Source organism: Coregonus clupeaformis, chromosome 1 (genome assembly GCF_020615455.1).
Source record: "Coregonus clupeaformis isolate EN_2021a chromosome 1, ASM2061545v1, whole genome shotgun sequence".
Taxonomy (NCBI): domain Eukaryota; kingdom Metazoa; phylum Chordata; class Actinopteri; order Salmoniformes; family Salmonidae; genus Coregonus; species Coregonus clupeaformis.
The window spans coordinates 12,738,219-12,765,363 of NC_059192.1; the positions used below are offsets into that span (position 1 = coordinate 12,738,219).

The 27,145-nt window shown below is 45.9% G+C and overlaps 2 protein-coding genes across 8 annotated transcripts in view; one reads left to right on the plus strand and one right to left on the minus strand.

Moving 5' to 3' along the window:
* LOC121587218 (metastasis-associated protein MTA3) overlaps positions 1-3,758 on the minus strand; it is a 30,806-nt gene extending 27,048 nt beyond the window's left edge. For 4 of the 7 annotated variants that reach the window (XM_041904223.2, XM_041904163.2, XM_041904273.2 and 1 more), the window contains exon 1: positions 3,481-3,758. In XM_041904223.2, the coding sequence (XP_041760157.2) occupies positions 3,481-3,508 (28 nt within the window). In that variant the 5' untranslated portion in view covers positions 3,509-3,758. The remainder of the gene's footprint in view (positions 1-3,480) is intronic. The other 3 variants (XM_041904509.2, XM_041904422.2, XM_041835769.2) reach the window with 1 other exon arrangement.
* A 7,078-nt stretch (positions 3,759-10,836) lies between these two features.
* LOC121581989 (potassium voltage-gated channel subfamily G member 3-like) lies at positions 10,837-18,756 on the plus strand. Its single transcript, XM_041897474.2, has 4 exons — positions 10,837-11,645; positions 13,247-13,421; positions 13,767-13,833; positions 16,440-18,756. The coding sequence occupies exons 1-4, from the start codon at positions 11,225-11,227 to the stop codon at positions 17,022-17,024; spliced, it is 1,248 nt and encodes a 415-aa protein (XP_041753408.1). The 5' UTR covers positions 10,837-11,224; the 3' UTR covers positions 17,025-18,756.
* The last annotated feature ends 8,389 nt before the right edge of the window (positions 18,757-27,145 follow it).

Consider the following 27,145-nt stretch of genomic DNA (forward strand, 5'->3'; position numbering starts at 1 on the left):
CAGGTTTTCTTCTAGGATTTTGCCTGTAATGAGCTAACTCCATTAGATTTATTTTTCATCCTGAAAAACTCCCCAGTCCTTAACGATTACAAGTATATCATAACATGATGCAGCCACCCTTATGCTTCAAAATATGGAGTGACAGGGTAGGTAACAACACATCTGCCACACTGATCCTCAACACGGGGGCCCCTCAGGGGTGCGTGCTCAGTCCCCTCCTGTACTCTCTGTTCACCCATGACTGCATGGCCAGGCACGACTCCAACACCATCATTAAGTTTGCCGACGACACAACAGTGGTAGGCCTGATCACTGACAACGATGAGACAGCCTATAGGGAGGAGGTCAGAGATCTGGCCGTGTGGTGCCAGGACAACAACCTCTCCCTCAACGTGACCAAGACAAAGGAGATGATTGTGGACTACAGGAAAAAAAAGAGGACTGAGCACGCCCCCATTCTCATCGACGGGGCTGTAGTGGAACAGGTTGAGAGCTTCAAGTTCCTTGGTGTCCACATCACCAACGAACTATCATGGTCCAAACACACCAAGACAGACGTGAAGAGGGCACGACAAAGCCTATTCCCCTCAGGAGACTAAAAAGATTTGGCATGGGTCCTCAGATCCTCAAAAAATTCTACAGCTGCACCATCGAGAGCATCCTGACTGGTTGCATCACCGCCTGGTATGGCAACTGCTTGGCCTCTGACCGCAAGGCACTACAGAGGGTAGTGCGTACGGCCCAGTACATCACTGGGGCAAAGCTCCCTGCCATCCAGGACCTCTATACCAGGCGGTGTCAGAGGAAGGCCCTCAAAATTGTCAAAGACTCCAGCCACCCTAGTCATAGACTGTTCTCTCTGCTACCGCACGGCAAGCGGTACCGGAGTGCCAAGTCTAGGTCCAAAAGACTTCTCAACAGCTTCTACCCCCAAGCCATAAGACTCCTGAACAGCTAATCATGGCTACCCGGACTATTTGCACTGCCCCCCCCACCCCATCCTTTTTACGCTGCTGCTACTCTGTTAAGTATTTATGCATAGTCACTTTAACTCTACCCACATGTACATATTACCTCAACTACCTCAACTAGCCGGTGCCCCCGCACATTGACTCTGCAACGGTACCCCCCTGTATATATAGCCTCCCTACTGTCACTTTATTTTACTGTATATATAGCCTCCCTACTGTCACTTTATTTTACTTCTGCTCTTTTTTTCTCAACACTTTTTTGTTGTTGTTGTTTTATTCTTACTTTTTTTGTTTAAAATAAATGCACTGTTGGTTAAGGGCTGTAAGTAAGCATTTCACTGCAATGTCTGCACCTGTTGTATTCGGCGCATGTGACCAATAAAATTTGATTTGATTTGATTTGATACTCAGTAATGTGTTGTATTGAATTTGCCCCAAACATAACACTTTGTATTCAGGACAAAAAGTGTATTGCTTTGCCACATGCAGTATTATTTTAGTTCCTTGTTTTAAACAGGATGCATGTTTTTGAATATTTTTATTTGGTCAATTAGGTAAAAATTGTGGAATAACTACAATATTCTTGATCCATCCTCAGTTTTCTCCTAACACAGCCATTGAACTCTGTAACTGTTTTAAAGTCACCATTGGCCTCATGGTGAAATCACTAAGTGGTTTCCTTCCTCTCCGGCAACTGAGTTAGGAAGGATGCCTGTATCTTTGTAATAACTGGGTGTATTGATACACCATCCAACACTGATTTAATAACTTCACCACGCTGAAAAGGGATATTCAATGTCTGCTTATTTTTCCATTTTTACCCATCTACCAACAGTTGTCATTCTTTGCGAGGCATTGGAAAACCTCCCTGGTCTTTGTGGTTGAATCTGTGTTTGAAATGCACTGCTCGACTGAGGGACCTTACAGATAATTGTATGTGTGGTGAACAGAGATGAGATAGTCATTCAAAAATCACGTTCAACACTATTATTGCACACCATGTCCATTCAATTTATAATGTGACTTGTTATGTAAATGTTTACTCATGAACTTATTTAGGCTTGCCATAACAAAGGGGTTGCATACTTATTGACTCCAGACATTTCAGCTTTACATTAATTTGTTTTTTTTTAAATCTAAAAACATTATTCTACTTTGACATTATGGGGTATTGCGTGTAGGCCAGTAACACAACATCTCAATTGTTTTTGTTCTACCTCCTTATATGTAGTGCTACATTGATATTGATTACTGAATTGTTGGGTTTGTCGCTTGCAAGAAAGCAATTTCACTGTACGTGACATGACAACTTGAAACTTGATACAATGCAAACACACAGCAGTGACATCCGGTGGAAAACACAGCCCTAAACTCTGAAAAAGATGACAACAGATCAGACATCCACGTGACACACACTCCGATACTCTGTAGCCGAGTAGAAAAAAAGCATCGTTACATTGTTGCCAGATAATCTATTCACCCAGAAGTGTTTTACGTTATTATACATACAAGATAATATCCTTTACCGCAACCTTTGTTGCCCAGGGCAGATGCTCTGGGATAATTATCATAAAACAGTAGCTACTGGGACACAATATTTTCACGTCACTTCGATACAAAGGGATTTTCGTAGCAAGTCAGGAAATAATATTCGCTAACCCTAACCATGTTCCTAACCTTAACCTCAGTCTCATAATCTGGTACAAAAATAGTGACTTCTGTATCGAAGTGTCGTGAAAATAGTGTTTCCCCACTGGCTAGTCTTGCAAACGTGAAAGACTTTCACGCGACGCCATGAGACAATGTCGGAATCGAATGCCACCAACAGCTAGCTTGCTAAAAAAGAAAACAGCTAACTAGGTGGATAACCTGGTAAAACTAACTGCATAGCTAACTACCTGGATCTGAGTATCAGTAAAACTACCAAAAACAGATGCATGGGCCATTCCCCTCACACTGTCAAACAATAGAGCATTATTAGCTGGCTATAGCGGTTAAGATAATTAATGGCATTGGCAACAAAGCAAGCACTTCTAGTCAGGAGGCTAGTTAGCTAGCTGTTAGCTAACACAATAAGGAGCCGTAATACATGGATGCGTGCCAAAAAGGAGCCAAATACAAAGGCACATCTTCCTAACAATAATCATAAAGACAATCCAACGTGCACACGCCAAATCATGCAATGCATGGCTGTGCATGTGTAGATTAAATTGGATATTACTTGAAAATAAGAGTGCATAAAGCTAAAGTAGAAAATAGTAATGTTTATGGTGTAACATGCTAGCTAATGGCTAGCTGACTGGTATGGCCACGATACGATAGTCGCGAGGCCTGACCCATTAGAATCCCAAATATTTGGAAATCCATGCATCCTGTAAATGACTGCACACGTTTGCCTGTCTATTATAATAAATTACACTATAGCTATCTCTGAGATAAAATAGCACACATTCCTGGTATTGAGAGAAAATTAGCATGTTTCGACTTCATCAAAAACCCTGTGACATACCTCCGACCCGGTACATGTTGGCGGCCATTTCTGCCCTCCCGGACTGTAAAAACACAAACCATAAACTAAACGAAAATAGAATGAATAAATAAAGAGATCAGTTGTTAAAGTCCTGTGGTCGGTTTTAAAAAAACGTTGAAGTTAGAAAGTGAGTTCGTGGGGGGGTTGAATGTGGAGTTGAGCGGGAGATGTTGGTGAGGTGCCCCCTATCTGCCTGCCTTCTCACAGTACAATACAGTAGTACTGGGCACACACACACAGCCGAAAGACTCGGATCAACCCGAAACCACAGGCTTCTAGTGGCGGTCCCGGGGGAGGGAACCAACGATTTATAATTTATATATAATAGGTGACGAATAGGAAGTGCTGTGATGAAGCCACCGTGTCTCCATGTTGGCACTCCCTCACCGTTGTAAAACATATTTTAGAAGCTATAGAAATTAATTTATTAATGTCTACATTCGTTTTTGCCACATTTATTCTATTACAGACACCTTAATGGTGCAATATGCAGAAATCTCTCCGCCATTTCCTGGTTGCAAAAATTCTAATAGTCCGCCTAATTTCAGTTTGTGTGACAAAACAAGCAATCATTGTGTAGAGAATCATTGTACCATCTAAACCGCTTAGAACCGGTTAGAAGGATTACTTTATCCTATCCCAGGTGTTCCTTAAAGAGGTGGGGTTTCAAATGTCTCCGGAAGGTGGTGAGTGACTCCGCTGTCCTGGCGTCGTGAGGGAGCTTGTTCCACCATTGGGGTGCCAGAGCAGCGAACAGTTTTGACTGGGCTGAGCGGGAACTGTGCTTCAGCAGAGGTAGGGGAGCCAGCAGGCCAGAGGTGGATGAACGCAATGCCCTCGTTTGGGTGTAGGGACTGATCAGAGCCTGAAGGTACGGAGGTGCCGTTCCCCTCACAGCTCCGTAGGCAAGCACCATGGTCTTGTAGCAGATGCGAGCTTCAACTGGAAGCCAGTGGAGTGTGCGGAGGAGCGGGGTGACGTGAGAGAACTTGGGAAGGTTGAACACCAGATGGGCTGCGGCATTCTGGATGAGTTGGAGGGGTTTAATGGCACAGGCAGGGAGCCCAGCCAACAGCGAGTTGCAGTAATCCAGACGGGAGATGACAAGTGCCTGGATTAGGACCTGTGCCGCTTCCTGTGTAAGGCAGGGTCGTACTCTCCGAATGTTGTAGAGCATGAACCTACAGGATCGGGTCACCGCCTTGATGTTAGCGGAGAACGACAGGGTGTTGTCCAGGGTCACGCCAAGGCTCTTCGCACTCGCTTTTAATGAGAATTTAATGAGAATTAAAGATCTATAACTCACATTTCTATGGGAATTTGGTAGGTTCCCCAAAAAAATTACATATTGTGGCTTTAATGCATACTTTTAAATTATATTATGTGAGCTTTAAATAAAAACATTATAAACATATTTTCCTTAAAGTGTAATTTTTTGTGATTACTAATGTTACTGGCCCCACTACAACAACAACAACAAAATACTTTAATACATGTAATTTTGTCCCTGAAATATTTAGTTGAAATACTGTAGAATTACCAGGACGTGTACTCCGAGCATGTGCTGACCAACTGGCAAGTGTCTTCACTGACATCTTCCAACATGTCCCTGACTGAGTCTGTAATACCAACATGTTTCAAGCAGACCACCATAGTCCCCGTGCCCAAGGACTCTAAGATAACCTGCCTAAATGACTACCGACCCCTAGCACTGACGTCTGTAGCCATGAAGTGCTTTGAAAGGCTGGTCATGGCTCACATCAACAGCATTATCCCAGAAACCCTAGACCCACTCCAATTTGCATACCGCCCCAACAGATCCACAGATGATGCAATCTCTATTGCACTCCACACTGCCCTTTCCCACCTGGACAAGAGGAACACCTACGTGAGAATGCTATTCATTGACTACAGCTCAGCATTCAACACCATAGTGCCCTCTAAGCTCATCACTAAGCTAAGGATCCTGGGACTAAACACCTCCCTCTGCAACTGGATCCTGGACTTCCTGACAGGCCGCCCCCAGGTGGTAAGGGTAGGTAACAACACATCTGCCACACTGATCCTCAACACGGGGGCCCCTCAGGGGTGCGTGCTCAGTCCCCTCCTGTACTCTCTGTTCACCCATGACTGCATGGCCAGGCACGACTCCAACACCATCATTAAGTTTGCCGACGACACAACAGTGGTAGGCCTGATCACCGACAACGATGAGACAGCCTATAGGGAGGAGGTCAGAGATCTGGCCGTGTGGTGCCAGGACAACAACCTCTACCTCAACGTGACCAAGACAAAGGAGATGATTGTGGACTACAGGAAAAAAAATAGGACTGAGCACGCCCCCATTGTCATCGACGGGGCTGTAGTGGAACAGGTTGAGAGCTTCAAGTTCCTTGGTGTCCACATCACCAACGAACTATCATGGTCCAAACACACCAAGACAGTCGTGAAGAGGGCACGACAAAGCCTATTCCCCCTCAGGAGACTGAAAAGATTTGGCATGGGTCCTCAGATCCTCAAAAAATTCTACAGCTGCACCATCGAGAGCATCCTGACTGGTTGCATCACCGCCTGGTATGGCAACTGCTTGGCCTCCGACCGCAAGGCACTACAGAGGGTAGTGCGTACGGCCCAGTACATCACTGGGGCCAAGCTTCCTGCCATCCAGGACCTCTATACCAGGCGGTGTCAGAGGAAGGCCCTCAAAATTGTCAAAGACTCCAGCCACCCTAGTCATAGACTGTTCTCTCTGCTACCGCACGGCAAGCGGTACCGGAGTGCCAAGTCTAGGTCCAAAAGACTTCTCAACAGCTTCTACCCCCAAGCCATAAGACTCCTGAACAGCTAATCATGGCTACCCGGACTATTTGCACTGCAAACTATTTGCACCCATCCTTTTTACGCTGCTGCTACTCTGTTAATTATTTATGCATAGTCACTTTAACTCTACCCACATGTACATATTACCTCAACTACCTCAACTAGCCGGTGCCCCCGCACATTGACTCTGCAACGGTACCCCCCTGTATATATAGCCTCCCTACTGTCACTTTATTTTACTTCTGCTCTTTTTTTCTCAACACTTTTTTTGTTGTTGTTTTATTTTTACTTTTTTTTGTTTAAAATAAATGCACTGTTGGTTAAGGGCTGTAAGTAAGCATTTCACTGTAATGTCTGCACCTGTTGTATTCGGCGCATGTGACCAATACAATTTGATTTGATTTGATTTGATTTGAATTCTATTAACTCCTATGGAGGACGGCTCCTACTGGGGAGTGCCATTATGGCCGACCAGTGGTTTCAAAGCCTCTTGATGGCCAAAACGTAGCATTAGCAATCCAGGGTTTATATACGTATAGCGTAGCATTAGCAATCCAGGGTTTATATACGTATAGCGTAGCATTAGCAATCCAGGGTTTATATACGTATAGCGTAGCATTAGCAATCCAGGGTTTATATACGTATAGCGTAGCATTAGCAATCCAGGGTTTATATACGTATAGCGTAGCATTAGCAATCCAGGGTTTATATACGTATAGCGTAGCATTAGCAATCCAGGGTTTATATACGTATAGCGTAGCATTAGCAATCCAGGGTTTATATACGTATAGCGTAGCATTAGCAATCCAGGGTTTATATACGTATAGCGTAGCATTAGCAATCCAGGGTTTATATACGTAACTTGAGGGAGCTAGCCTAGGCCTACTGCGACTTGACACACAAGCACACACACGCGTACACACACAAGCACACACACGCGTACACACACAAGCACACACACGCGTACACACACAAGCACACACACGCGTACACACACAAGCACACACACGCGTACACAAACAAGCACACACACGCGTACACAAACAAGCACACACACGCGTACACAAACAAGCACACACACGCGTACACACACAAGCACACACACGCGTACACACACAAGCACACACACGCGTACACACACAAGCACACACACGCGTACACACACAAGCACACACACGCGTACACACACAAGCACACACACGCGTACACACACAAGCACACACACGCGTACACAAACAAGCACACACACGCGTACACACACAAGCACACACACGCGTACACAAACAAGCACACACACGCGTACACAAACAAGCACACACACGCGTACACACACAAGCACACACACGCGTACACAAACAAGCACACACACGCGTACACACACAAGCACACACACGCGTACACACACAAGCACACACACGCGTACACAAACAAGCACACACACGCGTACACAAACAAGCACACACACGCGTACACAAACAAGCACACACACGCGTACACAAACAAGCACACACACGCGTACACACACAAGCACACACACGCGTACACACACAAGCACACACACGCGTACACACACAAGCACACACACGCGTACACAAACAAGCACACACACGCGTACACACACAAGCACACACACGCGTACACACACAAGCACACACACGCGTACACACACAAGCACACACACGCGTACACAAACAAGCACACACACGCGTACACACACAAGCACACACACGCGTACACAAACAAGCACACACACGCGTACACACACAAGCACACACACGCGTACACAAACAAGCACACACACGCGTACACAAACAAGCACACACACGCGTACACACACAAGCACACACACGCGTACACAAGCAAGCACACACACGCACATATCACTAAGAAAGCTTTGAAACCACTGGTCGGCCATAATGGCACTCCCCAGTAGGAGCCTTGGTCCTCTGTAACTCAGCTGGTAGAGCACGGCGCTTGTAACGCCGAGGTAGTGGGTTCGATCCCCGGGACCACCCATACACAAAAATTTATGCACGCATGACTGTAAGTCGCTTTGGATAAAAGCGTCTGCTAAATGGCATATTATTATATTATAAGTAATTTGAGTTTTGTTACCGCATGCTGCGTCACCTTATAGCCTATTCTGCAGTTCCTCCAGGTTATCCTATAGAATTTCTTATATGTTGCTTTACTGCACTAGGTTACACAACAGTATGATACTGTATAAACTGAACATAGTAGATTACCGTAGAATGCACAGTACAATACCGTACATTTGTTTTACAGCACACTGTAAGACCTTTCTGTAATTTCAACAGTAAAGCATTGTAGAATGCACAGTAAAATACCGTAAATGTGTTTCACAGTATTAATTATAGTGCATTGTTGGAAAAATGTGTGCAAATGCACCATAACGTATGAAAAAATAAATGTATGCACTCACTAACTGTAAGTCGCTCTGGATAAGAGTGTCTGCTAAATGTCTAAAATGAAAAATGGATGCCAACCGCCGAAAAACCCCACTGAAGAAGAAGAACAAGAAGAAGAACAAGAAGAAGAAGAAAATGTGTGCAGGGAAAGAGTTTCTGTCTCATTAACATATTTTAAGGCGTGTCTTGTATAGTTGCAACCCTGAATGAGAATGTTTTTTTTATTTTTTTTATTTCACCTTTATTTAACCAGGTAAGCCAGTTGAGAACAAGTTCTCATTTACAACTGCGACCTGGCCAAGATAAAGCAAAGCAGTGCGATAAAAACATCAACACAGTTACATATGGGGTAAAAAAAAACATAAGGTCATAAAATACAACAGAAAATATATATACAGTGTGTGCAAATGTAGCAAGTTATGTACCCCCATAGATGCAGTAATATACATTTACATTTACATCATTTAGCAGACGCTCTTATCCAGAGCAACTAATATACTGTATTTTAGGAATTCTACAAACCTTGTCCTGAAACTCTACATTAACTTACTGGACAATTGCTGCCAGAAATGTACTGTAATTCTGAATACAGTACCATAATGCATTTCTGGAGTGCCAAAAACCTTTTGAACACTAATTAGTGCATGTTATTGTTGTTTCTTAGTCATTAACATATTTTGAGGCGTGCCTTGTAGGTGGCTATATTTGTTGCACCCGTTAGTGAGACTCCTGTACCAATTCAAGTGATATGTCGCGGTAGTTCCCTAGCTATTAAATGTATATAGGGAGCAGATCAGAGTGGTAGGGGGTCTTAAATATTTCAATGGTTGAAAATGTACCCATGTCCAGTCAAGCTGTTTTGCCCTTTAATCATGGCCAGTTTGGAAGCCATTTGATTATGCTTCTAGGAGTGCAAGTATTCCTTAATATCCTGTAATATGTGAATGCCTAGCGCCAACCCTTGTAATTACAATAAAATACTGTCGAAATAATTTTCTTACAAGCGAATAGCCACTTGGCCTGTATTGTACTGTGTTTCATTGCTCTGGCATCAAGTTACCGTGAATATCTCAGTAATATAATGGCACTATCCAGAGATAGTCAGAGATATATCATAAGATATCTTGTTTTAATTACAATTATTTTGAAGACCAATACATTAACTACAACAACATTTACAGTAACGGTTACAGAAACGTTTTACTTGCTATCACTGTGATGCACTGACAGTGCCCGCTAAATGACAAAAATGTAAATGTAAATGTAAAAATAAAAACTTGCAAAGAACACTTGGTCACATGTCGCTGCATGGGTAATTCCAGTAATATACTGTAAATTAGATTACAGTAACATTTGAGGTGACGTAAAATGGATTACCGTAAAATGGATTACAGTAGATGTACTGTAAAAATAATGACAGTAACTTACTGGCCAATTGCTGCCAGTAAATTACTGTAAATTTAACAGGAAATGTTTTACAGTGTATATCTGTTCTAACCAACATGGGCTCCCGAGTGGCGCAGTGGTCTAAGGCACTGCATCTCAGTGCTTGAGGCGTCACTACAGACCCCCTGATTCAATTCCAGGATTTATTACAACCGGCCGTGATTGGGAGTCCCGTAGGGCGGCGCACAGCGTCGTCTGGGTTTGGCCGGTAAATAAGAATGTATTCTTAACTGACTTGCCTAGTTAAATAAAGGTTAAATAAAAACATAGCCCATAACACTTGCATTAACATAAAACATTTTTTAAACTATAGGCTGTCACTGCCAAGTAATCATTTCCAATGTAATTTGTGCTCTTTGTGTCTGTCTGTCTGTCTGTCTGTCTGTCTGTCTGTCTGTCTGTCTGTCTGTCTGTCTGTGAGTCTGTGTGTGGGTGTGAAGTATAGGCTATAAGCTGTTCAAAAACGGCCCTATTTCATGTTCTGATCGCCTCTCGTTGGCAGCTCTATCCCAGACGTGTTACCATGGTGCGTAATGTTTATCTGGGCTGTGTGTGTGTGCGTGTGTGTGTGTGTGTTGAGGAAGGGAGAGATTTGTGACATCACAGAGAGGGAGAGGGGTGGAGGAAAGCGAGTGTTTGATGCACACGGAGCAGAGAGAGGAGAGGAGCAGTTTCCATCCCGCTCTGAGCGCAACCTGATTCATCAATCCATGGGAGCAGAGACATTACCCTTTTATCTATAGTGGAGGTCAGTTTGAGTCTATCTCCTGTCTTGTGCCAGGCGCTGGCAGTGCGTAAAACACAGAGGAGAGCCTGGAGTCAAGCAGTGCGCCAGGACGGATCCGGAGAACCCGGGTCTATACAGACAGTATAGGAAGTTTCTGCTCTGCCTGATGGTTACGTCCAGAGTGCTTTGGTTTGCTTGACTTTTGACCTCCATGGTTGGAGAGGAGATGGGACACCACCAGCCCTGAGGACCTTTCTGGATTGTGAGTGTACGGTTAGGCTACCGTGGGCCGGAGAGAGTGATGAAGTTCGGTAAGAAGAGTGTCTGCGTGCTAAATGTGGGGGGTACCCGGTACGCCTTCCCCCGCGAGGTGATCCGTGATTTCCCGCTACAGCGCGTGAGCCGCCTGCACGCCTGTGTCACGGAGAAAGAAGTCCTCGAGGTCTGCGACGACTACGACCAGGACAGCAATGAGTTCTTCTTCGACCGGCACGCGCAAGCCTTTGTCTTCATTATGCTCTATTTGCGTTCCGGGAAGCTCCGATTCGTCCCGGGAGTGTGCGCGCTCTCATTTTACAGCGAAATGCTGTACTGGGGGCTTGGGAGCGCGCATCTGGAGTTCTGTTGCCAGCGGAGACTAGACGACACCGGCTACTCCGAAGAGGACCTGATTATGCGCGCGGAGGACAACGAGTCCCTGAGCGAGGTGGAGGTGGAGAAAGGTGTGTGTGTGTCAGGGGCGTCATGCACCCATTATTTTAGAGGGGGCACAAAAACATGAGGATGGGGGGGAGTGGGTTTTTTGCATTTTTCAAACACCTGCAATCTAGTGTGTGTGTGTGTGCACTGGTATATTATGCCTAATTCTGTATTTTAAAAAAAGTATACTTTTCTGCATAGGTTATCTAAGCATACCTCTTTACCTTTTCAATTGTCATTTTAATTAATGATGCACATTGATTCATTAAGAACTGTTATGGCTTGAGTTTAGTACAACACACTGGTATATAGTATCATGACCCAATAATTAAATACATTTTAGTCAATTGTGTATCTATTTATTGTTATTTGAGTTTTGAAAAGAACAATCTAAATGGCCGTCAATCTTTGCATGCATAAATCTGTCTATGAATTTCACAGTGGAAAATGTCTAGGAATTCATAGGCACTGAATTTGAATTAGCTGTCTATGAATTTCCAACTTCATAAAATTGCTAGGTGGCTAGTATTACAGAGAAACAACAAAACATTAGCATTTTATTTATTCATCAAGAAGGAGTCAATAGGCTACATATACTGAACAAAAATATAAACGCAACATGGAACAATTTCAACAATTTTACTGAGTTACAGGTCATATAAGGAAATCAGTCAATTGAAATAAGTTCATTAGGCCCTAATCTATGGATTTCACATGACTGGGCAGGGGCGCAGCCATGGGTGGGCTTGGGAGCCAGTCCCACCCACTGGGGAGCCAGGCCCAGCAAAATCTGAATTAGTTTTTCCCCACGAAAAGGCTGGTCTCAGACAATGCTGCAGGTGAAGAAGCCCGATGTGGAGGTCCTGAGCTGGCGTGGTTGCATGTGGTCTGCGGTTGTGAGGCCGGTTGGACGTATTGCCAAATTCTCTAAACAACGTTGGAGGCAGCTTATGGTAGAGAAATTAACATTCAATTCTCTGGCAACAGCTCTGGTGGACATTCCTGCAGTAAGCATGCCAATTGCACGCTCCCTCAAAACGTGTGTGACAATACTGCACATTTTAGAGTGGCCTTTTATTGTCCCCAGCACAAGGTGCACTTGTGTAATGATCATGCTGTTTAATCAGCTTTTTTATATGCCACACCTGTCAGGTGGATGGATGATCTTGGCAAAGGAGAAATTCTCACTAACAGGGATGTAAACTAATTTGTGCACTACATTTGAGAGAAACAAGCTTTGTGTGCGTATAAGAAATTTTTTGGGGATCTTTTATTTCAGCTCATGAAACATGGGACCAACACTTTACATGTTGGGTTTATATTTTTGTTCAGTATAGCTTAATCAAATTAATTTACAAACATACCTCCATCACCAGCAGCTAAAATCAAATCCTGTGTGTGTCGCTTTACACTCTCTCTCCTCCACTGACAATACTGCACACACTAGAGTAGCATCCAGCCCAGGCATCTCTTTGCTCCTTGCACCTGGGAAAGAACCACTAACATCTGAAAAATAAACAAATAGGACAAATCTGAGGGGCCAAGTGCCTTTGTGCCCCCTATGGGCATGACGTCACTGTCTGTGTCTGTGTGTGTGTGTATATTTGTGTGTGTGTGTGTGTAGGATCGGGGTGGCTAGAGTGGATGCGTCGGACCTTTGAGGAACCGGGGTCATCGGTGGTGGCTCAACTCCTCGCTTTGCTATCCGTCATCTTCGTCATCATCTCCATGGTGATGCTGTGTATGAGCACGCTGCCAGATTGGGACACCGCCAAACACAACACAGTGGAGGAGCACAGGTACACACACACACACTCACAAACACGCACGCAAGCAGGGGTCATGGCATATCAGTCGAACTGGGGTGGGCTTAAGATTGATCTGTGACAATGAGCAGCCGAATGCTGCGCCGCAGACAGCCATTGGCATTCATTTAAAACATTCATTATCCACACACAGAGACCTCTAATAACCTGGTAGCGAATCAATAAGCAATCAGACTTAGCTACAACATCAGGGGGATGTTTTGACTGGTTACATTAACACTAACAGACCTCTCTTCTTCTCTGTGTCCCTCCATTCCTTTCCCCTCTCCGTGTTTCTGTTTTTCAACCTGTTTCCTTTACACCTCCTTCTTATTACAGGATTGTGGAGGCGGTGTGTATCGGTTGGTTCACAGCGGAGTGTGTGGTGCGTTTCCTCGTGGCTAAGGTGTGTTATCTTCTTGGTTTTACACACTAAAATGGCCCGGCAGGTAGCTTAGTGGTTAAGAGCGTTTGTGCCAGTAACTGAAAGGTCGCTGGTTCTAATCCCTGAGCCGACTAGGTGAAAAATCTGTCGATGTGCCCTTGAGCAAGGCACTTAACCCTAGTCGCTCTGGATAAGAGCGTCTGCTAAATGACGTAAATGTAAAATATGAGGGTTCCTCAAGGGTCTTTTGGTAAGGGTGATGGTTCTATGTGGAACCATAATGGTTCAAAGAACACTTTGAGCTCTTCAATGGTTCTTTGCTCTTTTAGTGATAATTAAAATGTAGGGCGGCTCATTCGAATATTTTGGGGCGTGATTTACGTACAGCTCCTTTTTGTGCAACCGTGAGCGAGAGTGTCATTCCAGTTTATCTAGTGTGTTGTGTCATTACATCTGATTGTGGCTAGTGTTTTTGTTTTGTGAAAGATTTACATACAGTGGGGAAAAAAAGTATTTAGTCAGCCACCAATTGTGCAAGTTCTCCCACTTAAAAAGATGAGAGAGGCCTGTAATTTTCATCATAGGTACACGCCAACTATGACAGACAAAATGAGGAAAAAAATTCCAGAAAATCACATTGTAGGATTTTTAATGAATTTATTTGCAAATTATGGTGGAAAATAAGTATTTGGTCAATAACAAACGTTTCTCAATACTTTGTTATATACCCTTTGTTGGCAATGACACAGGTCAAACGTTTTCTGTAAGTCTTCACAAGGTTTTCACACACTGTTGCTGGTATTTTGGCCCATTCCTCCATGCAGATCTCCTCTAGAGCAGTGATGTTTTGGGGCTGTCGCTGGGCAACACGGACTTTCAACTCCCTCCAAAGATTTTCTATGGGGTTGAGATCTGGAGACTGGCTAGGCCACTCCAGGACCTTGAAATGCTTCTTACGAAGCCACTCCTTCGTTGCCCGGGCGGTGTGTTTGGGATCATTGTCATGCTGAAAGACCCAGCCACGTTTCATCTTCAATGCCCTTGCTGATGGAAGGAGGTTTTCACTCAAAATCTCACGATACATGGCCCTATTCATTCTTTCCTTTACACGGATCAGTCGTCCTGGTCCCTTTGCAGAAAAACAGCTCCAAAGCATGATGTTTCCACCCCCCATGCTTCACAGTAGGTATGGTGTTCTTTGGATGCAACTCAGCATTCTTTGTCCTCCAAACACGACGAGTTGAGTTTTTACCAAAAAGTTCTATTTTGGTTTCATCTGACCATATGACATTCTCCCAATCCTCTTCTGGATCATCCAAATGCACTCTAGCAAACTTCAGACGGGCCTGGACATGTACTGGCTTAAGCAGGGGGACACGTCTCGCACTGCAGGATTTGAGTCCCTGGCGGCGTAGTGTGTTACTGATGGAAGGCTTTGTTACTTTGGTCCCAGCTCTCTGCAGGTCATTCACTAGGTCCCCCCGTGTGGTTCTGGGATTTTTGCTCACCGTTCTTGTGATCATTTTGACCCCACGGGGTGAGATCTTGCGTGGAGCCCCAGATCGAGGGAGATTATCAGTGGTCTTGTATGTCTTCCATTTCCTAATAATTGCTCCCACAGTTGATTTCTTCAAACCAAGCTGTTTACCTATTGCAGATTCAGTCTTCCCAGCCTGGTGCAGGTCTACAATTTTGTTTCTGGTGTCCTTTGACAGCTCTTTAGTCTTGGACATAGTGGAGTTTGGAGTGTGACTGTTTGAGGTTGTGGACAGGTGTCTTTTATACTGATAACAAGTTCAAACAGGTGCCATTAATACAGGTAACGAGTGGAGGACAGAGGAGCCTCTTAAAGAAGAAGTTACAGTTCTGTGAGAGCCAGAAATCTTGCTTGTTTGTAGGTGACCAAATACTTATTTTCCACCATAATTTGCAAATAAATTCATACAAAATCCTACAATGTGATTTTCTGGAATTTTTTTCCTCATTTTGTCTGTCATAGTTGACGTGTACCTATGATGAAAATTACAGGCCTCTCTCATCTTTTTAAGTGGGAGAACTTGCACAATTGGTAGCTGACTAAATACTTTTTTTCCCCACTGTATGTCTTGTGTAATTTGAGAACAGTTGACTAAATCAGTCAGTGGTTCTCAAATTTCTGCCCAGGGACCCCTAGATGATCCAGAGGTAGCTCATTTGATTCAACTTGTCAATTAACACAATAATTACACCTATGGCATTTTAAAAATATAATATGGCTGACCAGAATAAAAAACCCTGTATGGTTCTTCAAAAGGATCTACAAACAGCCTTTCAGATTGAGAAAGGTTTTTTATAGAAACATTCTCCATAAAAGTTCTATAAAGAACCATAAAAAAGGGTTCATATAGCCCCAAAAAGGGTTGTAACCATAGCGGAACCCTTTTAGAACCTTATGAGCATGGATTTTTATTGAACCTTAAAAAAAGGGTTCTATATAGTACCAAAAAGGGTTCCACTATGGTTACAAGTCAAAGAACCCCTATCTGGTACTATTTAGAAGGGGGAAAATGGTGTGTTTATTACACATTCTGTTTCCTTATTTTTTCATTACATTAATTTTCTAACTCCAAAATCTAAATCGAATCCAGGACAAGCTGGTCTTCCTGTGTCGGCCGCTGAACCTGATCGACGTGGCGGCCATCACACCTTACTACGTCTCCATGGTGATGCCAGGCGGGGCAGGGGGGTTGTCAGGCGTCGCCGGGGTAACCCTGAGGGTTCTGAGGATGATGCGTGTGTTCTGGCTGGTGAAGCTGGCCAGACACTTCCTGGGCCTGCAGACTCTTGGGCTGACGCTACGCCGCTGTCGTCACGAGATGGCAACCCTCGCCATTTTCCTTACCGTTGCCACGGCAATATACAGCGCATTGGCTCAGCTGCTGGAGCACGGCCTCGACCCTGACCACCGTAACCTTGACGACCGCAGTAACAGAGGAGGAGACTACGCCAGCATCCCAGCTGCCGCCTGGTGGGCTGTCATCTCCATGACGACCGTTGGTTACGGTGACGTTTACCCAGTAACGGTTGGCGGGCGCATGCTGGGCGGTCTGTGTGTGGTCAGTGGCATCGTTCTTCTGGCGTTGCCAATCACCTTCATCTACCACAGCTTTGTCCAGTGTTACAACGAACTGAAGCTCCGCTCTGCTAGGTACACACACATTCACACACACTGAATACACACACACACACTGTTATCTTCTACAGCTTCGCCCAGCTGCCCAGTTGAACTGACCCCTTCGGCCCCTCCCCCTAAACATGGAACTTTAATTAACTAATATACTTTTGTACGTCCCTTGTGTCTCCACCAATACTGTGCCACAATCTGGACGCAGGGTAGATGACAGAAGACACACACACACACCACAAGTCCATGTTTGCATCGTATCCCCATGGTAACTACTTTCGCAGAGACATCTTTCCCATTTGTGTAGGTTTCAGTCTGAAATAAAAAGAGAGAGACAAAGAGAGGATGAGATAGCCTGACAGAGATGACAGAAACAGACAAAAGACAGTCGGCATGAGCTCAGGATAAAAGATCAACAGAGACTGTGTGTGTGTGTGTATGCATGTGTGAATTTCTATCCATTTTCACTTCGCAGACTACAAAGTGACAAATTATGTGTTTCTGGTCTCTATGGGCAACAGGTTTCTCGCCTAGTTCAGTTACTGTATGACTGTCAATCATAGCTGTGATGCTGCTGCTCACGCACGCACACACACATGCACACACACACACATGCACACACGCACACGCACACACACACAAACACAAACACACAAACCAGACTGTTCAGATCATAGACTGTAGCTACAGAATTGTTAACAGGATATGTGATGCTCCATTAATTACAGATTGGCTAATGGAAAGCCACACAATGAAGTTTTCAACTAACCTGTTCTTGGAGATACAGCAAGGAAGATACTTTCTTTGTTCTCGATTCGGTAAAAAGTGTATCTTATAAATGTCTGTGTCCAGTTGCAGGTTTTTTTTCCAAAAACCAGAGAATATTCAGAAAGATATTAAATTAAATATAAATAAAAAAAATCCACGTTTTGTATTGAGTGAGAAATGCCTCTTGCATGTGACTAGATCTTTGTTTTGGTCGCACTGTGCGATGCGCTGTCGTCTACTTCTACACATGGCAGCGGCCGCGTCACATAAAAAAAGACTAGGTCCTGCAAAGATGTTGGGAAATGCAAGCTGTCTGGCAGCTAAAATGGCAAGGGAACTCCTCACTCGGTGCAAAACATGAATTTAATATCTTTCTCAATATGCTCCAGTAAGAACAGGTTAGTTGAAAAATTCCTTGCGAGGCTTTCCATTAGCCAAGCTGTAACGGGTATGGAGCATCACATATCCTGTTAACAATTGTGTAGCTACATAGACCATAGTTTCAGACTGGACAGAAGTCTGCAGTTGATTGGCTGCCTGTGCCTGTGAGTCGCTGTGATTCTGAGAGGAGAAACATGTGAACCAAACACACACACACACTCCCTCTCATCCCCTGTTCATCCCTCTCTCACTCCCTCTCATCTGACTCTCTGCTTCCTCTTGCTGCCCCCTCTTCCCCCTTATGTAGCTGCACTGTTATTAATGCTTTACGATTGCCTTTTTAAATGCTTATAAATTGAACTCTCATTCAAGCATCCAACTTTATTGGCAAGCATTTCACAGTTGAAGAACATTCTTCGTTTTTGATAGGATGCATAGCTAGGTGCACTTATTATATCCTAATGTTTGATTGACAGGTAGTCTAATAAACTAATTATAAACCTTTATAAAGATAATCTAATTGTAAAGTGTTACCCTGTCTTCTTTGGTACTGTCACAGTTCCTTCCACCAATTTGGTGTCACAACTTCCGCCGAGGCTGCCCCCCCTCCTGGTTCGGGCAGGCTTCGGCGTTCATCGTCACCGGAGTACTAGCTACTGCCGATACCATTCTCATCACTCCACTTGTCATGTCTTGTCAATCACACACACCTGGTGCTCATTCCCCTCATTAGTATGTGTATAAGTGTTCCCTCTGTTCCCCTTGTCTTTGTGAGTGATTGTTTGTTGTGAGAGCGTGTAGCTCGGTTGAGCTACTATTCACTGTGTTTATGCCAAGGTGGATGTTTTCCCTTGTAATAGTTTCGTTTGACGCTTGGGGCGTTTGATTTATGTAAATGGCATAAACTCTGGACTTCGGTGTTTTACCTCCTGCGCCTGACTCCTTCATTCACACCTCGTCACAGAATCACTCACCTGATCTGATATGGAGTCAGCAGGAGAAGACCGCATGCCTGGAGTTGTGGCAAGGGCCAGGAGCATTCCTCGATGTTGGCCAACATGGGGGAAGCGATGGATCGGGTACTTCAGGTGGTAGAACGCCTGGAGAGGAGAGGATCCGATCTATCGAGACCAGCTGGTCAACCGGATCCAGCCACCTACACCCCAGCCCCTGGAGGGATCCAGATATCCCGGCCACCGGCGTTTGATGGGATGGCAGCGCGATGTAAGGGATTCCTACTCCAACTGGAGTTGTATTTCTCCAGCATCAGGCCGGAGCCCCGGGAGCGGGAGAAGGTATCCGTCCTCGTTTCCTGCCTTTGTGGGAGAGCCCTGGAGTAGGCCAACGCGGTGTGGAACGAGGGAGGTACCGCGTTGGAGGACTACAGGGAGTTTGCTCTCCTCTTTCGGGCCGTTTTTGATCACCCGCCTGAGGGTCGAGAGGCGGGCAAACGACTGGTTCATCTGAGGCAGGGGACGAGGACCGCTCAGGACTACGTGCTGGAGTTCCGGACGCTGGCAGTGGGGTCCGGGTGGAACGAGCGGGCCCTGATCGACCATTTCCGGTGCCACCTAAGGGAGGACGTTCGACAGGAGCTAGCCTGCCGGGATACATGCTATCGTTCTCCCAACTGGTGGACATGGCCATCCGGCTGGACAATCTGCTAGCAGCCAGAGGATGTCCTGGTAGGGGTCTGCCCGTTCCCACTCCGGACGACTCTGACCCCGAGCAGATGGAGCTGGGGGGAGCCGCTGGTCGAGAGAGCGCAGGAGGACAGCGACAGTGCCACTCTGGTGGCACGAAGGGACAATCCACCTCACGTCGCAGTCAACATTCTTTTGGGTCTGGAGGCGGTAGGCAGGGTACTCACGCATCACCCCAGGTAACGAACACCCAAACGGTTCAGAGCCCTTTGCGGCGCACTGTACTTTATCTATCTCCTTTCCCGATCACTTGGTAGGTTCCCAGTGTAAGACGCTAGTCGATTCAGGCGCAGCTGGGAATTTTATGGACAGGGCATTTGCACGCCGTCAAGACATTTCATTGGTTCCCCTAACCATTCCACTCCCCATCAGAGCACTTGATAGTCGACCATTAGGGGTCGGGTTGGTTAAGGAAGGTACCATGTATGCACTCACTAACTGTAAGTCGCTCTGGATAAGAGCGTCTGCTAAATGACTAAAATGTAAAATGTAAATGTAATGATTATTGAGTCTCCTGCTTACTCTGTAGTCTTGGGTATCCCGTGGTTAGCCCTTCACAACCCCAATTTCTCATGGCCGCAGAGGGTTCTTACGGGGTGGTCGCGTGAGTGTCCGGGTAGGTGTCTAGGTGTTTCCGTTGGTGCGACCATGGTGGAAAGTCCAGACGGTACCCCCACCGTGCGCATTCCCCCCGAATACCATGATCTGGCGCTCACGTTTTCCAAGACGCAAGCGACTAAATTACCACCTCATCAGGAGGGGGATTGTGCGATAAACCTTTGGGTAGACGCTGTACCTCCCAGGAGTCATGTGTATCCCCTGTCGCAGGCTGAAACGGAAGCTATGGAAACATACGTCACTGAGTCCCTGCGCCAAGGGTATATACGTCCCTCCACTTCACCTGCCTCCTCGAGTTTCTTCTTTGTGAAGTAGAAAGATGGCAGTTTACGCCCGTGCATTGATTATCGACCACTGAATAATGTGACGGTACGATTTAGTTATCCTCTTCCCCTCATTCCTTCAGTGATTGAGTCAATGCATGGGGCCCGCTTTTTCACCAAATTAGACCTCAGGAGTGCTTACAACCTGGTGCATATTCGGGTAGGGGATGAGTGGAAAACAGCATTCAGCACAACCTCGGGGCATTATGAATACCTGGTGATGCCCTACGGTTTGATGAATGCTCCATCTGTTTTCCAGTCCTTTGTGAACGAGGTGTTTCGGGACATGCTTGGTCGCGGTGTGGTGGTCTACATCGATGACATCCTGGTGTATTCCGCTACGCGCGCCGAGTATGTGTCCCTGGTTCGCAAGGTACTGGTCTGACTGCTGGAAAATTATCTTTATGCCAAGGCAGAGAAGTGCGAGTTTTTCCATCAGTCAATCTCCTTCCTCGGATATCACATTACCACCACAGGTGTGGAGATGGAGGGAGACCGCATTACAGCCGTGCATAATTGGCCGACTCCAACCACGGTAAAGGAGGAGCAGCGCTTCCTTGGCTTTGCCAACTACTATCAAAGGTTTATTCGGGGCTTTGGCAAGGTCACAGCGCCCATTACCTCCATGTTGAAGGGTGGGCTGTCCCGTCTCCGCTGGTCTGCTGAGGCTGATTTCGCCTTCAGTAGATTGTGGGGTCTGTTCACCTCAGCCCCGGTACTGGCTCACCCCGATCCATCACTACCGTTCGTAGTGGAGGTGGATGCATCCGAGGTAGGGATAGGAGCTGTCTTATCCCAACGCTAATACACGCCACCCAAGCTCCGCTCCTGTGCCTTCTTTTCTAAGAAGCTAGCTGGAGCAGTACTACGGCGTTGGTGATCGGGAGCTGCTGGCTGTTGTCCGAGCTTTGACGGTGTGGAGACATTGGCTCGAAGGTGGCGAAACACCCTTTCCTCGTCTGGACAGACCACCGTAACCTGGAGTACATTCGGACAGCGAGGAGGCTGAATCCTCACCAGGCCAGGTGAGCCCTCTTCTTTACCCGGTTTGATTTCACACTCTCATACATTCCGGGTACGAAAAACGTGTTGTCTCGCTGTATGACACAGAGGAGAGGCCCAGAGACAACACCCCCATACTCCCGGCCTCATGCATTGTGGTGCCGGTAGTATGGCGATGGACGCAGATATAGTGCAGGCATTACATCTCCACCGCAGTGTCCAGCTGGGCTGCAGTACGTGCCTGCGCTTATCCGTGATCGTCTGATCAACTGGGCACACACGTCACCCTCCTCTGGTCATCCAGGTAACGGTCGTACAATGCACTGCCTGACCGAGAAGTACTGGTGGCCTACCTTGGCTAAGGACGAGAGGGTATATGTTTCATCATGCTCAGTGTGCGCCCAGAGTAAGGCACCTAGGCACCTCCCAGCGGGTAAGCTACAACTTTTATCAGTTCCACAACGACCATGGTCTCACCTGAGTATTGATTTTCTCACTGATCTTCCCCCCTCCCAAGGTAACACCACTATCCTGGTCGTTGTGGACCGCTTTTCAAAGTCCTGCCGCCTCCTTCCCCTGCCGGTCTCCCCACGGCCCTACAAACTGCGGAGGCTCTGTTTATTCACGTCTTCCGGCACTATGGGGTACCAGAGGATATAGTGTCCGACCGAGGTCCCCAGTTCATGTCTAGAGTCTGGAAGGCGTTCATGGAACGTCTGGGGGTCTCGGTCAGCCTGACCTCTGGATTTCACCCCGAGAGTAATGGGCATGTGGAAAGGGTGAATCAAGATGTGGGTAGGTTCCTGCGGACCCACTGTCAGGACCGGCCGGGGGAGTGGTCGGTGTTCCTGCCATGGGCAGAATATGCTCAGAACTCTCCTCCACTAACCTAACACCCTTCCAATGTGTTTTGGGTTACCAACCAGTCCTGGCACCGTGGCACCAGAGCCAGACCGAGGCTCCTGCGGTGGAAGACTGGTTTCGGTGCGCGAAGGAGACTTGGGACGCTGCCCACGTTCGCCTCCAGTGCGCCGTGCGTCGTCAGAAGGCCAACACTGACCGCCACCGCAGGGAGGCCCCGGTGTTCGTACCGGGGTATCGGGTCTGGCTCTCAACCCGGAATCTTACCCTCTGCCTGCCCTGCCGGAAGCTGAGCCCGCGGTTTGTGGGGCCATTTAAAGTCCTGAGGAGAATAAACGAGGTGACATACAGGTTGTTAACCCCTCGTTTCACGTGTCTCTCCTCAGGCCAGTGGTAGCTGGTCCGCTCCAGGAGTCTGAGGTACGGGAGGTTCCTCCACCTCCTCTGGACATTGAGGGGGCCCCGGCGTACTCGGTCCGTTCCATCCTGGATTCGAGACATCGGGTGGGGGGCATTCAGTATCTCTTGGAGTGGGAGGGGTACGGTCCGGAGGAACGGTGCTGGGTCCCAAGGCGGGTCATCCTCGATCCCTCCCTGTTGAGGGATTTCCACCGTTGCCATCCGACTCGCCCTGCTCCGCGTCCTCCTGGCCTTCCCCGAGGCCGGGGTCGGCGCACAGCTGGAACCGCGCGTCGGTGTGAGGGGGGGGTACTGTCACGACTTCCGCCAAGGCTGCCCCCCCTCCTGGTTCGGGCAGACTTCGGCGTTCGTCGTCACCGGAGTACTAGCTACTGCCGATCCCATTCTCATCACTCCACTTGTCATGTCTTGTAAATCACACACACCTGGTGCTCATTCCCCTAATTAGTATGTGTATAAGTGTTATTTTATTTTATTTTTTATTATTTTATTTTTTCTGGGGGTAGATCAGCTTAATATTGCAGATAGATTGTAACTTCTATCAATGTAATTGTCTGCATCACTTCCAATCCCCCATGTATTTATATATATACTCCTCTTTATTACTTTTCAACCCCGCCATCCTTTCCCTACTTGGGGTAAATTAGTGAACAACAATGCCCAGGCCTCTACTTCCAGCCTATACTTACTATCTACACCTTATGGACACAGTCAATTTTACAATAATTATATTTTATTTGTTTTTTTTGTTTTTGCTCCTGAACTTCTTCTACTCTCAACTTCTCCGATCATTTTCATGATGTCCATCCGGTTTGCTTCTATATGCCATATCTTTCTAACTGTGCTCTTTCCCAAAAGCTCCCAACATATGTCCTGTATAAGTGTTCCCTCTGTTCCCCTTGTCTTTGTGAGTGATTGTTTGTTGTGAGAACGTGTAGCTCGGTTGAGCTACTATTCACTGTGTTTATGCCAAGGTGGATGTTTTCCCTTGTAATAGTTTAGTTTGACACTTGGGGCGTTTGATTTATGTAAATGGAATAAACTCTGGACTTCGATATTTTACCTCCTGCGCCTGACTCCTTCATTCACACCTCGTCACATTTGGTGCCTTTTGAACATAAAAAAAACATAGATTTCACCTAATTTTAACATTCTGTCATAAAGAGCACATCTTCAACTTCATAAAAAACTAGTTTTCCCATCTCAAGAGGTTAAAAAAAGAAGGAAAAAATACTATGACTGTAAGTCGCTTTGGATAAAAGCGTCTGCTAAATGGCATATTATTATTATTATTACTATAGTAAGTGCCTATTAAGTGCCTAATAAAGTAATAGGGTTGACCATAACAGGGTTGACCATAACAGGGTTGACCATAACAGCGTTGACGATTTCATCTTAAATCCCCACAGTGACCATACCTACATACCCCAACCAGAAGCCATGGATTACAGGCAACATCCGCACTGAGCTAAAGGGTAGAGCTGCCGCTTTCAAGGAGCGGGACTCTAACCCGGACGCTTATATGAAATCCCGCTATGCCCTCCGACGAACCATCAAACAGGCAAAGAGTCAATACAGGACTAAGATTGAATCGTACTACACTGGCTCTGACGCTCGTCGGATGTGGCAGGGCTTGAAAACTATTACAGACTACAAAGGAAAGCACAGCCGCGAGCTGCCCAGTGACACAAGCCTACCAGATGAGCTAAATCACTTCTATGCTCGCTTCGAGGCAAGCAACACTGAAGCATGAATGAGAGCATCAGCTGTTCCGGATGACTATGTGATCACACTCTCCGTAGCCAATGTGAGTAAGACTTTTAAGCAGGTCAACATTCACAAGGCCGCAGGGCCAGACGGATTACCAGGACGAGCATGCGCTGACCAACTGGCAAGTGTCTTCACTGACATTTTCAACATGTCCCTGACTGAGTCTGTAATACCAACATGTTTCAAGCAGACCACCATAGTCTCTGTGCCCAAGGACACTAAGATAACCTGCCTAAATGACTACCGACCCATAGTACTCACGTCTGTAGCTATGAAGTGCTTCGAAAAGCTGGTCATGGCTCACATCAACACCATTATCCCAGAAACCCTAGACCCACTCCAATTTGCATTCCGCCCCAACAGATCCACAGATGATGCAATCTCTATTGCACTCCACACTGCCCTTTCCCACCTGGACAAGAGGAACACCTACAATTGAAGTCGGAAGTTTACATACACTTAAGTTGGAGTCATTAAAACTTGTTTTTCAACCACTCCACACATTTCTTGTTAACAAACTATAGTTTTGGCAAGTCAGTTAGGACATCTACTTTGTGCATGACACAAGTAATTTTTCCAACAATTGTTTACAGACAGATTATTTCACTTAGAATTCACTGTATCACAATTCCAGTGGGTCAGAAGTTTACATACACTAAGTTGACTGTGCCTTTAAACAGCTTGGAAAATTCCTGAAAATGATGTCATGGCTTTAGAAGCTTCTGATAGGATAATTGACATAATTTGAGTCAATTGGAGGTGTACCTGTGGATGTATTTCAAGGTCTACCTTCAAACTCAGTGCCTCTTTGCTTGACATCATAGGAAAAGTCTGGTTCATCCTTGGGAGCAATTTCCAAATGCCTGAAGGTTCCACGTTCATCTGTACAAACAATAGTATGCAAGTATAAACAACATGGGACCACGCAGCCGTCATACCGCTCAGGAAGGAGACGCGTTCTGTCTCCTAGAGAAGAATGTACTTTGGTGCGAAAAGTGCAAATCAATCCAGAACAACAGCAAATGACCTTGTGAAGATGCTGGAGGAAAAAGGTACAAAAGTATCTATATCCACTGTAAAACGAGTCCTATATCGACATAACCTGAAAGGCCGCTCAGCAATGAAGAAGCCACTGCTCCAAAACCGCCATAAAAAAGCCAGAATACGGTTTACAACTGCACATGGGGACAAAGATCGTACTTTTTGGAGAAATGTCCTCTGGTCTGATAAAACAAAAAAATTACTGTTTGGCCATAATGACCATCGTTATGTTTGGAGGAAAAAGGGGGTTCCTTGCAAGCCGAAGAACACCATCCCAACCGTGAAGCACGGGGGTGGCAGCATCATGCTGTGGGGGTGCTTTGCTGCAGGAGGGACTGGTGCACTTCACAAAATAGATGGCATCACGAGGAAGGAAAATTATGTGGATATATTGAAGCAACATCTCAAGACATCAGTCAGGAAGTTAAAGCTTGGTCACAAATGGGTCTTCCAAATGGACAATGACCCCAAGCATACTTCCAAAGTTGTGGCAAAATGGCTTAATGACAACAAAGTCAAGGTATTGGGGTGGCCATAACAAAGCCCTGACCTCAACCCTATAGAAAATATGTGGGCAGAACTGAAAAAAGCATGTGTGAGCAAGGAGGCCTACAAACCTGACTCAGTTACACCAGCTCTGTCAGGAGGAATAGGCCAAAATTCATCCAACTTATTGTGGGAAGCTTGTGGAAGGCTACCCGAAACGTTTGACCCAAGTTAAACAATTTAAAGGCAATGCTACCAAATACTAATTGAGTGTATGTAAACTTCTGACCCACTGGGAATATGATGAAATAAATAAAAGCTAAAAGAAATAATTATCTCTAATATTATTCTGACATTTCACATCCTTAAAATAAAGTGGTGATCTTAACTGACCTAAGACAGGGTATTTTTACTAGGATTACATGTCAGGAATTGTGTAAAACTGAGTTTAAATGTATTTGGCTAAAGTGTATGTAAACTTCCGACTTCAACTGTATGTGAGAATGCTATACATTGACTACAGCTCAGCGTTCAACACCATAGTGCCCTCAAAGCTCATCACTGAGCTAAGGACCCTGGGACTAAACACCTCCCTCTGCGACAAGATCCTGGACTTCCTGACAGGCCGCCCCAGGTGGTAAGGGTAGGTAACAACACATCTGCCACACTGATCCTCAACACGGGAGTCCCTCAGGGGTGCGTGCTCAGTCCACTCCTGTACTCCCTGTTCACCCATGACTGCATGGCCAACACCATCATTAAGTTTGCCGACGACACAACAGTGGTAGGCCTGATCA

Bases quoted from the DNA above. Each gene is read 5' to 3' on its own strand.
- LOC121581989 (XM_041897474.2), top strand. From the start codon at position 11,225: ATGAAGTTCGGTAAGAAGAGTGTCTGCGTGCTAAATGTGGGGGGTACC. The intron at 11,646-13,246 runs GTGTGTGTGTGT...GTGTGTGTGTAG, and splicing joins CGAGGTGGAGGTGGAGAAAG to GATCGGGGTGGCTAGAGTGG. The intron at 13,834-16,439 runs GTGTGTTATCTT...AATCGAATCCAG, and splicing joins TGCGTTTCCTCGTGGCTAAG to GACAAGCTGGTCTTCCTGTG.